Source organism: Balearica regulorum, chromosome 25 (assembly GCF_011004875.1).
Source record: "Balearica regulorum gibbericeps isolate bBalReg1 chromosome 25, bBalReg1.pri, whole genome shotgun sequence".
Lineage (NCBI taxonomy): Eukaryota > Metazoa > Chordata > Aves > Gruiformes > Gruidae > Balearica > Balearica regulorum.
The window spans coordinates 2,086,882-2,104,500 of NC_046208.1; the positions used below are offsets into that span (position 1 = coordinate 2,086,882).

General features: G+C 47.4%; 1 protein-coding gene and 1 long non-coding RNA gene across 2 annotated transcripts; one reads left to right on the forward strand and one right to left on the reverse strand.

Annotated features, from left to right (window-relative positions):
- Positions 1-324: 324 nt before the first annotated feature.
- On the reverse strand, positions 325-16,190 carry CAMK1G (calcium/calmodulin dependent protein kinase IG). The gene is made up of 13 exons (XM_075775595.1): positions 15,884-16,190; positions 11,238-11,355; positions 8,334-8,462; positions 7,899-7,973; positions 7,026-7,164; positions 6,760-6,883; positions 6,114-6,189; positions 5,450-5,562; positions 4,305-4,383; positions 3,794-3,881; positions 2,625-3,052; positions 1,976-2,107; positions 325-952 (listed from the first exon to the last, which is right to left on the reverse strand). The coding sequence occupies exons 2-12, from the start codon at positions 11,327-11,329 to the stop codon at positions 2,014-2,016; spliced, it is 1,437 nt and encodes a 478-aa protein (XP_075631710.1). The 5' UTR covers positions 11,330-11,355; positions 15,884-16,190; the 3' UTR covers positions 325-952; positions 1,976-2,013.
- Positions 2,974-6,175, forward strand: LOC142605163 (uncharacterized). Its single transcript, XR_012838895.1, has 3 exons — positions 2,974-3,078; positions 4,161-4,331; positions 5,520-6,175. It is a non-coding gene; the product is annotated as an uncharacterized LOC142605163 (long non-coding RNA).
- Positions 16,191-17,619: the final 1,429 nt, after the last annotated feature.

A 17,619-nucleotide genomic window follows, 5' to 3' on the forward strand; every position in this document is an offset into this window, starting at 1 on the left:
ATTGCTTCAGTACTTCCCCCCTAGATCTTTCTTCAAAGAACCAGGTCACAGAAATGGAGAATTTTCTCTCCATCATATCTATACAACGTACCTATATTTATACAAATAAGAGAAATGCAATCTCGTACCCAAAGGTGAAGTCAAATGTCTTGTTTGACTTTCTGCCATGATCTGCTTATTTACCAAGCAAGGCTTTGCCAGAAAAATACCAGAGAGAGCAGGTCTGCAGATGCACGGGGAACGATTTAGAAGGGACTTAATAGACCGTTTCCTCATCAAATTTCTATGAATAACCAACAGGCACTTTACAAAACAAAACTCAGCTTTATTAAGCAAGTATTTATTGTGCAATTACAGACTTGGAAGCAGGGAATTTAGACCTTGCTGTGATTATCATCAGACATATGGAGGTTGCTAGCAGGTTGTCTCTCCTTTTGTAGCTGAAGTGAGAACTGCGTAGCCCGGGCAGCTGGTAGATGCTGAACTTCAGAGCGCCGAAGCCTGGGACTATCCACAATCCAAGGAGCGGATAGGATGCAGGTTGTAAAAATAACTGAGCTGCCACTGAGTAAAACTCTGCATGGCTTTGGTTTATAGGATTTATGTTGTGCAGTGCACTTCTTATGCATTGGACAACTAAACAGTATACAGAAAACAAAAGCTTTATAGCATTGAGCGGTGTTGTATGGGTAATATACACTGAATATGCTAGCAGTAGCCTCGCGCTTTCCCTTGCTAAAGTGCCTTCTCCCAGCAATAGCAATCCAGAAACACCCCGAGGTCACTGCTTTGATGGATTCCTGGGACTAATGTGCTGCTCGTCACCAGTCGGTCGCTGCTCTCTGAGACGCTGCTGTCCGCCTGCTCCTGGCGGGACACAGCCTCCTTTCTTGCTTGCACTGTTGATGTCTGGCTTTGAAGTGCAGAAAAGAGTAAAACAGCCCTTCTGTTTCTGCAAGAGAGAGAATTTCAATTGAGGATTGAACTTTGTTTCACTAGACTGCTACCTTCAAAACGTGCTCTGTTAATAAGCAGTAGCATGGGGGTTAGGAGCAGCTTGGATCCCTTTGTGTGCCTTACTTATAAAGGGTTATTACGTGACTGATCATTGGAATGGGCCTTTTTGGAGCCTATAGCAGATCTTACTTGCATTTGTCTCTTCTGTTAGTCCTTTGTATATTACAGTTCTGTTCATATAATCTCATCAGTAGAGGGTGTCATAAAAGATGATAGGATGTAGCTCACTTTATGTAGATTTTGTGGAGAACTGTGCTAGCATATGCTCACCTTTGAAGAACATCCTTTATTGCAGGATTTAATAGCAATACTTCTTACCGCTTATATATAATGTGGTGCAAATGATAGCAATTTAGCTGGTCCAGAATTAAGCTGAGCTGTGGTCAAACAGGATGAAACTTTCATGATTGTGCTCTGCTCACCTACAAAACGAACATCTCCGTGCTCTGCTCTCTGGTAAAAAAGCCACTTAAACTGACCTGCCTGGACCAAATCTGGGAAAGGGAACGGCCCTTCAGGCTGCTGGAGATGTTCTGCTCGGCCGTGGGCCAGCAGCCTGTCGGTCAGCTCTTTGCTCCTGGTCACAGCTGAGACCCAGCTGAGAAGCCCTAATCCCAGCTGACGAAGCTGTTTGGTTCCAGTGTGATTCCCAGTGAGTAGCTTTGAATAATGGTCGAGTTGGATATGACAGGTCCATCCTTGGCTTCCTTTCCCATGCTTCTTGGACAACGCAGTTGTAATTGTAAAAGTGGGATTCAGAGTCACTGGACTGGTCTTGATGGAAGCGAAAGTTTATTTCTTCCTTGAAAGCTTGTTTAGTTAAGGCTGTTTCTGTTGCAAAAAACCTGTGAGACACCTTGTTTCATGTACAATCACTTTGCTATTTGTGCCTTTCCCTTTTTCATGCCATAATGGGATTAATTAAAAGCAGCTGGTGATGGGATTGCGGAGCACTTACCGCTGGCCATGTGGGGAGCCCCAGTGGCTGCCGCCTCGTCACATGATCAAACAAACTCCAGTTTGCCCAGTGCCACAGTGCGAAGAGTGTTTACTGGTTTTCATTGGAACAAGAACTTCTGATTTGAAATGACTGGTTGGAAATGGAAGAATTGGAAGAGAAAGAAGAAAAAAGAGAAATAGCAATAGTTACGATCATTCTGCAAGTGATTTGAAAAATAGTGTTTTTAATATAAAGAACATCAGCTGCAGAAAGAAGAGCTGGGTGCGAGTCAATGCTGCAGCAAAGGCAGGATCCAGTCACTCAGCACCAGCTGAGTAATTGGCATCAGCAGCTTTAACCACAGCAATTTCAGTTTCTGGAAAGCAAATGTGCTCAAGTCAATGGAGCGCGGCAGAGGAGCCCTGCTGCCCGTGCCCGCTGCCAGCTTTGCCGCACAGCCTGGGCATCGTGCCTCACCTGATGCTCCTACGAGCATGGAGGACACTTTGGCTGGATAGCGGTGCCCAGCCATTTGCCTCTGTCCTTATTCCTCCCTCCTTTCTACCTCCACCTGGGGCTGGCAACTTAAGTACCAGGCAACTCCCTCCAGAGATGGTTATTCTGATACACTTTGTTGGAAATTATGGCTAACGACTTAGATACCTACTGGGATTTTGCAGATTTTTTGAGCAGCACTGTCTCGGAGCAGAAGGACGTCTTCGTTTTCTCATGCCCCACGCAGGCTGGGCTGCAGCCACAAGAAGTTCTGGTTGGTGGGCTATAGTTATCTGGCAGGACCAGGCTGCTGCCAGCGGGCAGCGGTCTGTTCTCCAAGTGGCTTTGGAGCTTCCCCCCTCTCGTTCCCGTGTCCTGCTCCAGCTGAGTGGGAGGGTTTGGACAGCCCCGCGTGGGGACCAGAGGGACTGATGCGTCCTTGTCGTCATTTGGCGTTGCTGGCTGGGTGGCCACCGTGGGTGTGTTGGGTCTGGACGCCTCCGAGACTTGTATAACGGGGAGGGGGCTTTCAGCCGCTGCGTGACCGTTCATGTGGAGCTTCTTCATGTGGTGCACAACGGCTGCGGCGTTGAAGGCTTGCTGGGGAGGAAGACAAAAACCCCATGGTGAGCACCTGGTGATGCCAGGCTGGGTGGGTGCTGCGGGACGAAGGGACGGTCCCCCTTAGGTGATGACTGGGGGGTGCGGGGGGGCAGCGCTGTACTGGTTAGCGCTGTTTGCACAATACACAGAAAGTGGGGCGTGCTTGTTCCTGGCACAAACACCATGCTTTGAGTGCAAACTGCAGATGCTTTTCAAGATTACAACCACTTCTACAAGAGGAAATTGGGGGAACAGCTGTAAATTACCCCACAGTATGAAATGGAGACTAGAGCTGAAGTTTGAATGTCATTATTTGCAATGCTATTGTACGCACGGTTCCTACGGCATTCCTCTCTCCACCTAAATTCTTACTAAAACTCTTGATATAAATGAAGTACCAATTTATCTTCAAGGCTGAAAGGAGGAAAAGCTGGATTAAGCTTTTCCAAAGATCTGCTGATGGAGCACCAATAATCCTTCCCCCCCTCCCCTTTACTTTCTTGGTGAGATCACTACAATGCCACATTTGCGGTAAATCTACCCGTATGCATTTTGCAGCGGGGAATATTGGTCCAAACATGCTATAAACAGTAACTGCACACAATTTTCAGGCAGCCTTTGGAGGATCTCAGCTTTTGGGTGCTTACCCACACAGCTGAAGCCTTGCTTATTGCTAGATGGCAGCAACTGGCATTTGTTAGTGAAATGGCTCTAGGCTCCCACCAGCAACCGACTTACCCTCCATTTGCTCTTTGCAAAGTTTTTCTGAATCTGAGCGCTGACAGATGGGTATATGTCACGGTGAAGGGCTGTATTTCCATTAATCCTGCAGATGGGGAGAGAAGAAAATGGGCTCGTAGGCAGATGGCATTTGTAAGGCACTCCACATTCTGGAGGCAACTAACTGCTTTGTACGTTCAATCAGCAATAATTAAACCCAAAGGAAAAACAGCAACAAAATGTAACGCAAACACACACTTCAAAGCTTGGGAAAGCTCAGGATGGGATTTCTTCTTCGCCTCTGTTTATGGAGGCAAACATGCACAAATTGCATCTTTAATTATTCATCATTTTCTTTCTTCGCACACAAAAACGAAACACCCAGGGCCACGCGGAGGCAGACGGTGACGTTAATAACGGGGGCTGGGGAGACACCCCTGCTCTCAGCTACCGCCGAGCACGTGGAGCGAGACGCGGAGGCTGGTAAATCCCCGTGGCCACCAGCCCCTGCCGGGGTCCCGGTCCTCACCATGGGTGCCGCAGGGCTTCTTCACAGGTAAACCTCGTGTTCGGGTTTTTCTCCAGTAAATGCCTGATGAAATCCTTGGCTGTTTGGGGAGGGGAGGAGAAGCAGAGAGAAAAGGTTATTTTCTCCTTGTTCCAAGATAGGATCCTAATAGGACAGGGCAAACGCTGGTGGATAAACATCACGAATCTCAGCCCCGAGAAGGAGGTGTTTGTACTGCTTCGTTGCTCCTCCGTTAAAGGGAGATGTTTGTAGTGAAGGGCTCAGATGAAAAAATGGTAACTGGGGATGCACCAGACTTCAGGCTTAGATTACATGAATTGGAGTTGAATGATTCCACTAAAAAACAACTCTTAAAAAACATAAGAAAGTGCAAAATGAGCAGGTTTAAAAATTGCCATAAAGAACAGTTAAATCCCTCTTTTTTTTTTTCCTTCTTTTTTCTTTTTTTTTTTTTTTTTTTGCAGGGAGGATTGTGGTGTTTGTTATTAAGTCATCACAAACCTCTTGCTAGTTTTGTTTGTATGTATGAAAGACTAATGTTCAAAACATGTTGCTAAGATGCTGGCTTCAGTAAACTCTGTGCAGGGGAGCTCCACAAGCAGATTAGTCTAGTGGAAGGCTGCAGTGCTGGCCGATACGGTTTGCTGTGTTGCTGTAAGGAAATGTGACCTGATGGGAAGAAAAGCAAAGGGGAAAAGAAAGAAAGAAAACCTACAGAAAAACAAGGTGAAAAAAACCTGGAGTTCCCCTGCTTCCAAGGGAAACCTTAAACCCACTCTGAGCTCACTAATTGTGAAAATCGGGGTTACGCTGCAGAGGCTCGAGCTGAGGGTGCTGCATTACAGGCAGGATGCAAAGTGCCCCAAGCTCTGCCAGCGCAGCTCGGCTTTGGCATCGTCACCCCCGCCGCTGTGGTGCTGGGGGCCTCCGCCATCAGTTCCCGCGTCTGGGGGCGGGGGGGAGTGTTTGCTGCTCTGCGAGTGACTCGGTTCAACGCTCCGTCCTTTCCCGTCCCTGCCGAGGCGAGCAAAGGGCGTTTGGGGCGTGGGGGGCTCGGCTGGGGCAGGCTCGTGCCTGCGGGTCGCAGGGCTCTGGATTGCACCTTGTGGGAGGGAGCTCGGTGCTTCCCAGGGCCGGAGCTTTACCTGACTCGGAGATATCATCCCAAAATGGAGATTCGAACTCATAGTAGCCTTCCTTAATCTTTTCAAACAGTTTGGATTCAGTCTCTTCGTAGAAAGGAGGATACCCGCACAGCCTGGAACAGAGCAGAAAGCCAGCGGTCCTTCAGCGCCGCCGGCCGCGTCTGCGCAGGCTCCTCCGCAGCCCGGCCAACGCGAGCGAGCAACAGAGGCGGCTGCTCTATCTGTCCATCTGTCCCTCGCATCTAAGCGTATCCGTAAAGCTGTAGAAAAGAGTTAAAAAACTTAACTGCAGCAGCGAAAGGACAAAGCCACAGCTGGTACATAGCTGTGTGGTGTGGGAGGAAATGAAACAAAAAGTACCGAGTAAGATTGAACGATATTTGTAGGCAACTGAAAAAAAACAAAGCATAGGATGAGGCACATAATAAAGAAAATGTGATTCCTTTCATCTCCGCTCCAGCACTTGATTCCCCACATCCCTTTCATTTCTATGGTCTAGTGAATCTGTGCAAAGGAAGAACACACCGCTGCTGTGTTCCCGCAGCAAAATGGGAGGTCTGGTATCACCTCCGCTTGCACCGCCGCTCTGTAGAGGTGTCTGAAGTGATGGAGGAGTCGGGAAACTCGTGGCAAAATAAGTGGGATGCTGTTTGCTCTTACTCACAGGATATAGGTGATGACTCCGATGGACCAGCAGTCTACGGCTTTGCTGTATGGTTTCTGGGTGAGGACTTCGGGGGCTGCAGAACAGCAAAACCAAATGAAAATTCTAAGCATTATTGCTTTTCCCAGTATTGGATAATCTATTAGTTTCTTGTACACTTGCCCTCTGAGGTGCCAGTGCAGAGAGTCAGCCAGTAACAGCCCCATTTGCCGGCTGGATTGGTCTGTGCTTTTTGTATCTATTTTATGCCATCGAATAGAAAGAACCACTGACAATTTCTCCTTGCATCCTAAGGTTTTAACCAGGAAGCTGCAGATCAAGTCACTGCAGTCTGGTGGGCATTAAACAAAATTCCATTGTGTTAAAATTATTTTTGTAATTATTCAATAAATACCTGACTAACGCTGAAATATTTTGCTCTTAAAATTATCCTTTTCTTTGCACTTTTAAACGCTCTGTGATTTTGCAGTCTCTGCACTCACTTGTAATCCAGCCTTTGTGGTCCACGCAGTGCCTCTGTGAGTAGCATGTTGTTGTTAACATAATTATGTGCTTTTTTCCTTTCTGCTAGGCAATCTACTGTAAGTACACAACCTTTTTTCCAGACAGTCCACCAGCATGAGCCCATTCCTGATTCTTGGCTTACCGACATATCCGGGAGTCCCACAGGCAGTGGACATGATGCCGTTCTGCTCCATTTTAGACAAGCCAAAGTCCGTGATCATGATTTTGGAGTTCTCCTCGGGAGTCAGGTAAAGAAGGTTTTCAGGCTGTGAACACAGAGTGGTCAGAGGTTGAAATTTATGGTGAAAAAAATGGAAGGAAACAACAGAAAGTCATGGGGCAGAGCAGGTAAAGCCTGCAGTCACGCCAGCTCCCCGAGGCGCTGCCGTTGCCGAGAGCAGGTCTCACCTTCAGGTCGCGGTGAACTATTCCGTTTTCATGGAGGTACTTCACTGCCGTCAGGACCTGGTGGATCACCACACTCGCATCTTTCTCAGTGTAAACTCCTCGTTCCAAAATTCGGTCAAATAGCTCTCCCCCAGATACCCTGTGGAAACGGTAGTTCAGAAAGAAAAAGACTGAAAAGAAAATTAAAGTTAATCATGCTTTTGTGTTAGGCAGGCTAACTTTCTGGTCCTTTTATGACTCTACCTACAGCAGAACCATTCCTTGGGCAGCAGTTTTTGGGAGGCTGAGAGGTGGATGGACACTCCTGAGTGCAATTTCAGAGTGTCCGTAAGCATTACTGGTAAACCTAGGGAATTTGGGTAAGGTTACGACGCAACTCCTGGCAGGTCTGAGCCACGGGCAGTTCTGCCTCCAGGCTTTGCTACGCAAGCGGATACGTGTTTTTGTGTGATCGCTTCCTTTAGCTAAATTTGCAAGTTAGCAGTAGCAGCCGGGTGCTCAGAGCTGATGCCCACAGCGAGCTGCTGTCTCTGCAGCTGACACGTTGCCCGTTTTCATTTCTAGAAACCCTCCGTGGCACAGCTTTAATTAGAACTACTTCTGTCTCTGCCCTGCTAAACTGTGATGAATTAATTTGCATAAATAGATCCTAATCTTGGTTTAGAAACTTGCTACTAAAATGAGCATGGGCCAAGGCAGCATGAGAAGTGGCCAGGTTAGTTCAAACCATGCGGCTCTGGCTTCGTTAGGGGTGTTTGAAAGGTTCTTGTGCAGGCGACTCTGGTGTGTAGGTGCTGAAATACGGTGCGTCAGCCTGGTCCTGCCACTCTTCTTCTTTGTGGCCCACAAAGCAATGGCTCTGCTGATACTTACAGCTGCATGACCAGGTAGAAGTGGGTTGTGCTCTCATAAATATCTTCTAAAGTCACAATGTTTTCGTGCTTTATTCTGCAAAGATAAATGTGGGTCAGAAACAACCCTGGCAAGGACAAAGTGGCTTCTCAAGTGCAAAACCCAACAGTCATCTTGCTTTAATCACCGGTGAAAGAACCAGCGAACTCTGGTTCTCCTTTCCCTGAGTACTGCTTTGCTCCATCTATCTCCTTCTGTGGGACCAGTACAGCTGTTGGGGTTACCAGTCCAGCCGGGGAACGAGAGAAGAAACTTCACTAATCTACTAATTCATAGTAATATTTATATACTCTTTAAAAAGAAATACTTCTTTCCTTATAATATTCTTACAGTAGAGCCATGTGTCTTCGGAAAGGACGTTTGTTCTACTTTGCATTACAATGTATACATACTCACTTTTTCAACACTGCTATTTCATTCTCCAAGCTGCTATCCCTTGTGAGGGGAGACTTCTTGATGCATTTCAGAGCAAAGAGCTTGCCGGTGCTTCTTTGCTTCACTAGGAAAACTTCTGAAAAGGCACCTCTGCAGAGAGAAAGAGAAACCAATATGGTAGTAATTAACTCTAAGTGGATGCTGATTGTAAAGCTAGAACTATTGTCTCCAGCAGCCCCAAACTTAGGATATTCAATGCAAGATTATGCAAAGAAAAAAGCCACAGATTTTCTCTGTTTGTAGAGAAAAGGTTATTTTTGCATAGTTCATCGTGAAGCTGTGTTGAGGTTGTGGACAAAAAAGATCCCTGCAATGAAATGAAATCACATTCTTCAGGACTGTCTTTACAGACAGGCACGTGATTTTACTCCTGCGTGTGCCAGGCTATGGGTGAACTTCAGCCGTGCCCGGTTCAGGGCACACCTCCGGGGATGCTCTGAGATGGCAAACACGGTTTTCAGCACGTACCTCGGGTAGGTGCAGGAGGAGGCACCATCCGCGGTCCTGCAGCTCGTGGCCTTTCAAGGAACCTTCGCACTTGAATCCATTGGGACTGGGGGGGACTTTCCCGGGCTGAGTGCGAGCCCCGCTGAGGGGCCGTATCGATAACCACCTCGCTAACGGGGCAGTCTGCAGCTCGGGTGCTCGTTGGGGTTAACAACCCCCGCGGAAAGATCTCAACAGCCTCCACTCTTAACGGGGCCAAATTCCTGTTTTAACAGAAATTGTGTCTCCTCAAAGCCCCCACCATCCTTCACTTTCCCTGGTCAGCACTGCTGAATTGCGGTGAGGAGGGCCCAGTTATGTTGCGGTTTGGGTATATCAATCAATGTTTTGTATATCTAAAGTGCAAAACAACCGGATAACCTCAGTTAATGCTTTTATTCAGCATGCAAGGTGTTTTCCTTTCTGCAGAGACTGCTAATACCTGCGTACCCTTAGTGACAAAGTGACAACGAGCATCTTGTGCGTTCCTGATACGGGCTCAGCCCGGTGCAGCCATGAGCGGGTATTTATAACATGCCTAAAGCTCACAATCCTGTTAAAGGTTTGTCTTAGGCAGCTGAACACGTGTCTCGGGACAGTGACAGTGCATACTTTGCCAGGTCAGTCCTCACCGCTCCTCATCAAATGAGCGGCAGATTAATTGATGGCAGTTAAATGGAACTTGCCACTGAGTCTGCAAAGCGCTGCAGGGAGCCGGAGGGCAGAGCCAGGAAGGTGAACGCAGTGAAAGCCCCGTCCTGGTTGGGATGCTGTTGCAGCAAACCCAATAAACAAGGGCAGAAACCCCGCATCTCCTGTAATCCACTGAACAAAGAATCCCGCGTCCTGTGCAGATGGGTTGGCCGAGCACGGAGCCGTACCCATCTGGCGCACGGCGCTCCGTGTCTGTTAGCGAGTGGCAGCCGGCGACGGCGCGGGAGGAGCGGGAGCCTAAGGCAGCTCCTCGCTCGGCTCGGCTTTCCTCCTCCTCCTCCAGCGGGCCCGAGTGCTGCTAAAACAAGGTGCAAGACCATTGGGGTTGTGAGGAAATTGGGCTGTGCCAAGACAAGCAAGGAATAAAAAAAACAACAAAAAAAAACCCAAACAAAAAACCGCAGAGATTTTTGGGAAGGCATCCCAACAGATGAATTGGAATCTTTGTTTCACTCGGTAAATTATACGCAATGGTCTCTCCTTTGGCCCAAAAAGCAGGAGGCGTTGGGACCTTTTCCTTGTTTCACACATTTTTCTCCTTTTATCCATATAAACTCTGAGGGCTCTTTCATGGAAATGCCTCTCAGGTTCCTGGGAGCCCTCCAGTCAGCAGGGACATCCTTGCTAGGGTCCCTAATCCAACAGTTGTGGATGCTGGGGGAAGGTGACAGTTTCCAGGGAGTTTTAGGTCCCAGATCTTCATTTATATTCTTCAGCTAGCTGAAGTGGTGTATGTGGAAAAAAAAAAATCCCAATTTCTAATGCTAAATTTTCTTATTAATGTAATAGTAGGAAATGAACAACCTACAAATCAGATGCTGGGGCATCTGTTCTATATATCTGTCCCAAACAGTTTATAATAATTATGTCCCTTATTAAAAAATGATGAATCAACAAGTTGGCTAGAAGAGAACAAAGCTTTTTCTAACCTCATTCCTTTAGAGAAAGCTGCTGGATAATTTAACTAATTTCTGAGGCTGACCAGGAACGTGATAATTTAAAATGTCGCCCAGCTCTGGAGTAGCTGTTTTTTGGGAGCTTTGCCGTGGGTTCTAGAGTCGCAGAAAATTTGGCCGTGACAGAACTCACTGGTGGAGGTAATTCAATTCCTCCTCCGCCACCTCGGAAATGTTTTCTTGTCTCATTCGCATGAATAGGCAAATTAAGCTGTTAACGCACAGAGAAGTATCGTACAACTTGAACATCCTTGTTCTTGTTTCATCCCTCAACTGAGTCAGGGTTTATGAGCTAAATATATGACTTATTATTATAATACCTCTCCCAGAGCCATCCCTTGACCTTGCCTGACCTTGCAGCAGCAGCAGACCAGTGTGCTCAGCAGGAAAAGGGCAAAAACTTAACTAAGCCACCAGGCAGGCTCCGAGGGGAAGGCGGAAAGCGCAGAGCTGACCCGGAGCCACGCCACGGGGCTGGGTGGGAAGGAGCCGCGTCGGTGCGGCTTTGGCAAGCACGAGCCGTGAATCAGAGCACCGGCAGCAACCGTGCAGCAGTGATGGAGAGCCCACCCCTTGCCTCAAGGGAGGCGATCTCGGGAGGAGATGTTTTCTCGTGACGTTGGCCAACGCCAGGAAGGGAGTCGCTGCCCTGGGCTGGGAAGCCGGTACCCAGCAGCGGCTCTGTCTGGGGATCAGCTGTGGTACTTACGATCCCAGGGCCTCCATGAAAATAAAAGTTTTTCGGATGTTGCTCGTCTGTTTCTTCCAGGAGCTGCTGTCGTCCTCTTCCTTGCGACCCATCTCCTCCAGAGTGAAAGCAGGGAACGCTGTGAGGAAGAGGAGGAGGAGAAAGGTGACTGATGCAGCCGGTGCTGACCTGAAGAATGGGACCACCCAGGAGCTGGCTGGATTCTGGATGCCCTGAATGGTGTTTGCTTGGTTAGAGGAGTCAGACTTTTCAAGGATGTGAAATTTTGTGCCACTTTTGTTACTCACAACTGTTGGTGCTGACCATGTCGCTGCCGTTACGTCCCGCTCCAGGCGTCAGTGCAGCGTAGTACCAGATCAGCTGGGTAGGAGCTGGTGACCATATGGTAATACTCTCTTGTCAGTGTACTCATTTAGCGCGTGTTGGCAATTACAAATGTTTATATTGTGCTTCGTATTCAGTGGTTAAAAAACTCTGCTGAATGGTTGCTAATTTTAACTAAAGCATCCATGACTTAATGGATTAAAAGTTAGGTACAACTAATGATGGAGATGGATTATGGTTGAGCTGCTTTATCACTCAAATAATAAATAGTTTAAAGAGCTCGTGACTGCAGGGAGGGGAATTTTATATCAAACGTTTTGTTGATCTGTCTTGTACAGTTTGCACTGCTGTCGTTTTTAATTTTTGTTAATTGACAGGTTGCTTTTGCTCTGAGTCGTAACCTTCCCGTTGCCTTTTTCTCGCAGGGCTGCGATGCCGCGGTGCTGGCTGGGATGGCGAAGGGGTGCCCGGTTTTTAGCGCCCTGCCCTGATGGCGTGTCTCTGTGCCGCAAACGAGGAGCAAGCGGTCCCTGCCAGCAGCCCCCCACTCGGCATGCGGGGTGGGTGGGTGGGGGTGGCGAGAACAGCTCACAAAACCACAAATTTCTGGAGTCGCCCCGGCTCTGCAGGCTGGTGGCTGAGCCCATGACATCGGCGTTGGAGGATGTAACTGCAGGAAATCTGGGCTGTCGGTAACCGCAGCCGTGGGACTCCCGGCTCAGCCGTACATCTGAAACACACGCCGCTGCTCACGGACGGCTTGACCTTGGTTGGGTCCCCGGCCCCCCCCCCCCCCCAGCACTAAGCTCTTTAGGGCGCAGGCTGGGCAGCACCGCTGTAATACAGCGAGTAACTGTCAGCCCTGGGGAGGGGGAGAGTTAGTTAGAGCTTGCACAAGGTCTGGGAGGTGGGAAATGTTATACAGGTATCTAAGCACGCTTAATAAAATTGGGTCTAACGTTACAGAACTGGAAGGTGAAACAGAAGCCCTGAGATCTGGGGAAAAAATATATTAAAAAAGTAGCTTGTCCACACTATCGGATACAAAAGAAATGCAGTGAAAATATCCCCGGGCGGCAGGGGATGGGTGCCACAGCAGCACCCTTAGCACGGGAAGCATCGCGCTTCTCGGGAGCAGGAACGGCTGCCCCAAAGCCCGTGAGACACAGCCGAGCCTTCGAAAGGCAAAGCACAATCTTTTGTGTAAAAATAAGCGTTTGGAAAAGGCAGAAGTATTAAAGCAGAGAAAAAGCTCAAAGATCTTGTTTCATGACAGACAGCTTAGATATTGAGTTCCCCCTGAGCCTAGTTTATCTCCTTAATTAGTACGGTTTCAGGGTTTTGAGCTCCTTGACACAGTTTTTTTAAAGGTTAATTTAACATTATTGAAAACAAAATTGACTCAACTGTAAACAGCTGAAGGCTTCAGTCCGTAAAATCACCAAAGGCCAGCGTGCACTTGACCTTTATTTACCTTCTAGGATTCTGACGCACGTGTAACTCCTAGAAATACAACTTATGAAACCCAGCCATATCTTGCTGTTTAGAATCAGTGAAGATCAAAAGTTCTTCACAAAACCACTGATTGATTAGTAGAAACCTTTCTGCCAATATTTTGAGCCTCAAAAGGAAATTTTCTTTCGCAGTCACCCGCCCATCCCAAACCTCTACAGAACTGGAACATCACAAAATGAGAATTCTCAGCAGAGACGTCCAGCTGCTGGTGGAAGGTGAGTTTTATCCGCCTTAACCAAATATCAAATGTACGATGCCAGTGTGATGTTGAGTGACGGGTAAAATTCAGATGACCTCTCTGTTTCTTTCCCTGCCTACTGTCAAACAAAGAATATGAATTAAAAAAACCAACCAACCAAACAAAAAATAAGTAGGTCAGCCTGGCCGCAGGGACAAACAGTATTTCAGTCTCGGTTCCGGTGCAGCCCCTGGGCTGAAGCGCAGCCCGTTGGCACAAGCTCTTTGGGGCGGCCCAGGAGCAGCGTGGTGCAGAGAAATCCCCCCGGGGAGGCTGGATCACGCCGGCGGCACCAGGGCAGAGGTGACTGTCCCCCCCCCAAACCCCATGGGAGGTGACAGTGGAGCCACGTACGCTCGCTTCTGTGAATTTGGCCCGTTTGAGCACAAGTGTCAAATTTGCCCAATATTTGCTCAATTAAGCTCAATTCTCTTAGTACGCTCATGTTTAATTCCTGACGAATTCAACAAGGTTCTTTTTTCAAATGGGTTTTGCTTCTAAAGGAAGGTAGTGTGGTGTTTTCTTTGGTCTCCTGTGAATCATCTGTTCATCTTATAGTTCCTCCTTCTGTCACTCTCTGCGTACGGCATTTGGTTCTGCTGCTATCTGGAGGAAAGGCTGGATGAATAGCTCTGACTCCCTACACGTGTATTTGATTTCCTGCTTTCTCAGTGTTTCTGTGCCATCATGAGCAAGTCATTTCCTGCCTCCCCTCGCCCTTCTGCGAGGAAGGGGAGTGAGTGCTGCTATTTTGAGAGCAAAATAATGAAATGTTTGAATTGCCTGAAATGTAAAGCTGCATATGTGCTCGGGTGATGAATACTTGCCCACCTTCCTCCTTCCTCACGTTGGATTATGTTATTCTCAGTACTTTTTCCTCTCTTGATACACGGGAAAGTAATTGCAAAGGGGCTTGGTGCAGGATGCAGGGGCTTCTCAGTCCAGCTGTGATTACGGGGTTATGGGACCTGTGGCTTTCCTGGAGCAGGCTCTGGGAACTCCTCTGCACTTTGTCTCCCAATCTGGTTAAGCCACTTGTTGCACTTTGCAGCAGTTTGTGAGAATGCACCGTTTGGTATATTTGTTGTCTGGGTTTTGCTCTTTATTCAAGCTCTCGTCCAACAACGTCCTGACCTTTCTCAGTGCTAGCGCACAGTGTATGGGTTAACGGGGTTAACTGTATCTACTCGCTTAGTTGAAGAAGCTTTACTTTCCACGGGAATAGAAAACATCGTAACAAAACCTGGGCAAACAGATTTGTGCTTGGACTGGCAGGTTTTCCTGCCATACGATGAGTCCGTCCGCACACTTCCATCAGGCTCCTGACATACGCCATTTGTCAGCTCCATCCTGACACCCCGTTCACATGTGCATCACCCCTGCCTTGGTGGGCATGTTCTCCAGCCACAGCAGTGGGATGCACGGACAGAGCACACCCAATATGCGTCTGAAAAATGCATTATTTTAAACACCTAATCTAGAGAAGGGTCCGTGATCTCCCTTTTGCCCGTTCACCTCTTGACAGTGCAAGAACGGTAGTGTGTTAAGACTGCATACTAAAATGGAAATGCTCATTGATTAATCACCTTTGGAGATGAAAGTGAAGTACATCACGTTGCTTTGATTTGTTTGGCCTCCCGCTCCCCCATCATAACAAATGAAGCAATACGTAGGACTTCAATCTGATGAGTATATGCTGAAAGTAGTAAGTAGTTTCAGTATTAATGTCTAACCTTTGGGCTCTTCCACAGACTAAGTCAATAAACGTGACTGCTGCTATACTCTGCCTGATCCAGCAAATGACACATCATCGCTTAGAATGTAATGAGTGTTATTATGACCTTGCTTAAATATTTCCTGAAGAAATTTGTTCCGCTTTCATATCTGGCAGTAACAATTCCATCTGCAGACAGACGCTCTGCTTCTGAATGGATATACTGCATTAGCAAAATTATTGTAAGACATGATTAATAGTCGCGTGACAAAGTTACATGTGGAGGGGGAAGATACATGCTGCTTTCATGATTTTGCCTTTAGAATTGGAAAGAAGTTTACAGAAAAAAAGGACAATGCAAAGTCAAAGGGCTTTGCTTTAAAAAATACACCAAAACAAGCAATCTGCATGTGAATGAATTAACTGCCAGGCCAGTCTCTGTGTTCAGGGACAAAAGAACAAGAAATTGAAAACACGAGCTCACCATTGAAAACAAATCCACATTAAACATCTTGTATTCAGCCCACCACTCCATTGATTCAAAAGCAGTGCATTAACTTAGTAGTCCTTGATGAACGCTTGCAAATCACAATATTAGTTATAAATATTTCAGATTCCTTAACATACTTTTGAAGTAAAATGTCAGAAGGCAGCTTTCTATGAAATTGCTAAATATAACATGAGTGCTGTAGCATACCAGACTAACGGTCTGTGCAGAGAAGTCCTCCAGTATTTTCCTGTTAGTAGACAAAATTCATTTAAAAAACCCCCAGGTTAGCCAGAATCCCACCTGCTTCGCTGCACAGAACAGACAAGAAAAGCAAATGGCTATTAAGGAAATAATATTTTGCTTACCCAAGTCAGCACAAACAAAGCAACTCTTGTTCGCTGCTGCTCCGGCTCGGCTCCCGCGGTCTGTGGGGATTAAAGCCCGCCTGGGTGCTCACCGGCAGCGGGGAGGAGGAGATGGCTCCGCCGTGATGGTAACCAGGCAGCACTTCACCGGGAGTAAATTGCCACGAGCACGAGCTGCCTGTGGGTGTGCGTGTGCGTGCACGTCGCTGTCAGTAACGGCAGCGGTACCTGGCAGCGCCGACACGGGAACACGAGTGCTTCGCCGGCAGGAATTGATTCAGCTGCTGCTGGGAGAAATGGTGCACGGTGTGCGGCAGCAGCCGCTCCTCGCAAGCACCGAATTTGGTGCTGAAATATTCCTGGGTGGAATGCAAATATAATTTGCCTTGATCAAACAAATGACTTCTCGCTATTAAAAAAAAATGCCCCATTTTCTTTGGTATGACAGTGGGAGTTATGTTGGGCCACAGAGGGTGGAGCGGGACTGGACCGGGACAGGGTTTCCCGCCGGGATGCTCCGGCACCCCAGCCCTCTCATCTCCAGCACTGGGAAGGTGATGCTCTCCACCATTTTTAGATGGCACAAAACCATGGTGAAAAATCTTTGTAGCAGAGATTAATCTCCATCACCAGACTTCTGGACTATTTTAAACCATACAATAGCTCTATTTTGACTTTCAAACCCTCTGCATGTGCACCTTCCCAAGAGGCACAGCACATACGAATGTAGGAAATATTAATAATTCTTTGAATCTTTTCTATAGCATAGGATTTTTAGAGATGGCAATAACAACTTTACTGACTGCCCTCTCAGTTGATTTACACTGCCATCTAGAATAATGCATGGAAAAAGTGCATATCATTGCAAAGTTTAGGTTTATATCAGGAATAAATCAACTCGGAGGCAATACTAGAAAATCACATTATTTTTCTTAATTTTTTTTTTTTTCTTCAGTTGCTTAGTTCTAACGCGAAGGCTGTTTGGTATTCTTCATTTCTTTGTTGGCCGGACTCCATCGCTGTGAACTCCATAGTGTCGGGATTTGGGTCAGAATTTCTAGATGTGGATTTGAATGCTCAGGTTTTCTTCGGTGCTGGGTTTCGGTGGAATTTGCATTGGTCTGATCTGGAAACCCTTGTAAAGCTTCGGCTCTTTCTCCCTTCAATGTCTTTGCGTGGCAGCACCACCAGCCTCCCCTGCGTGATGGGCAGCCGGTCCTGCTGCTGGCATCCCGGCTGCGACGCCAAAACCAGAGTCAGGTCATTTATTAGGGTATATACACACCGTGCGTATAGATAGATGCCCTATATGTATGTGGATATAAACGTGGACGTGCAGGTCGCAGCCTCTGGTCCTGCTGCAGCACAGACATTCCCTTTGCACCCGTGTGGCACCCAGGGCACTGGCAGAGAGCAGAAACCCTCGGCAGGGAGGCACGGCCCCTGCCCGGCTGCTGGACCTCGGTGCCCTCGGGACAGTCCTGGAGTGAGAAAGGTGCTGCCCACCTCTGCCTCTTGGTCTTTCATTCCCATTTATTCATTCCAGTTTTAAAATGTAAAAACAATATAATGCTTTCAGAATTATTGTCTTTGTCCTATTCGGTTCTCACCTCCTTTCTTATTATTTTATAAGATTTTGGATTTTCTTATTAACTACTTTTCCTTTCTCAAAAGCTATCAGCAATCATATCCTAACTAGAAAGTCAATAGCCGCAGTTAAAACCCGTGTTGTGCGA

Coding starts and splice junctions, on each gene's coding strand:
- CAMK1G (XM_075775595.1), bottom strand. CDS start 11,329: ATGGGTCGCAAGGAAGAGGACGACAGCAGCTCCTGGAAGAAACAGACG. Junction 5,563..6,113: donor GGAGTCATCACCTATATCCT/GTGAGTAAGAGC, acceptor GCTCTGTTCCAG/GCTGTGCGGGTATCCTCCTT. Junction 3,882..4,304: donor GAAGCCCTGCGGCACCCATG/GTGAGGACCGGG, acceptor CCCCATCTGCAG/GATTAATGGAAATACAGCCC.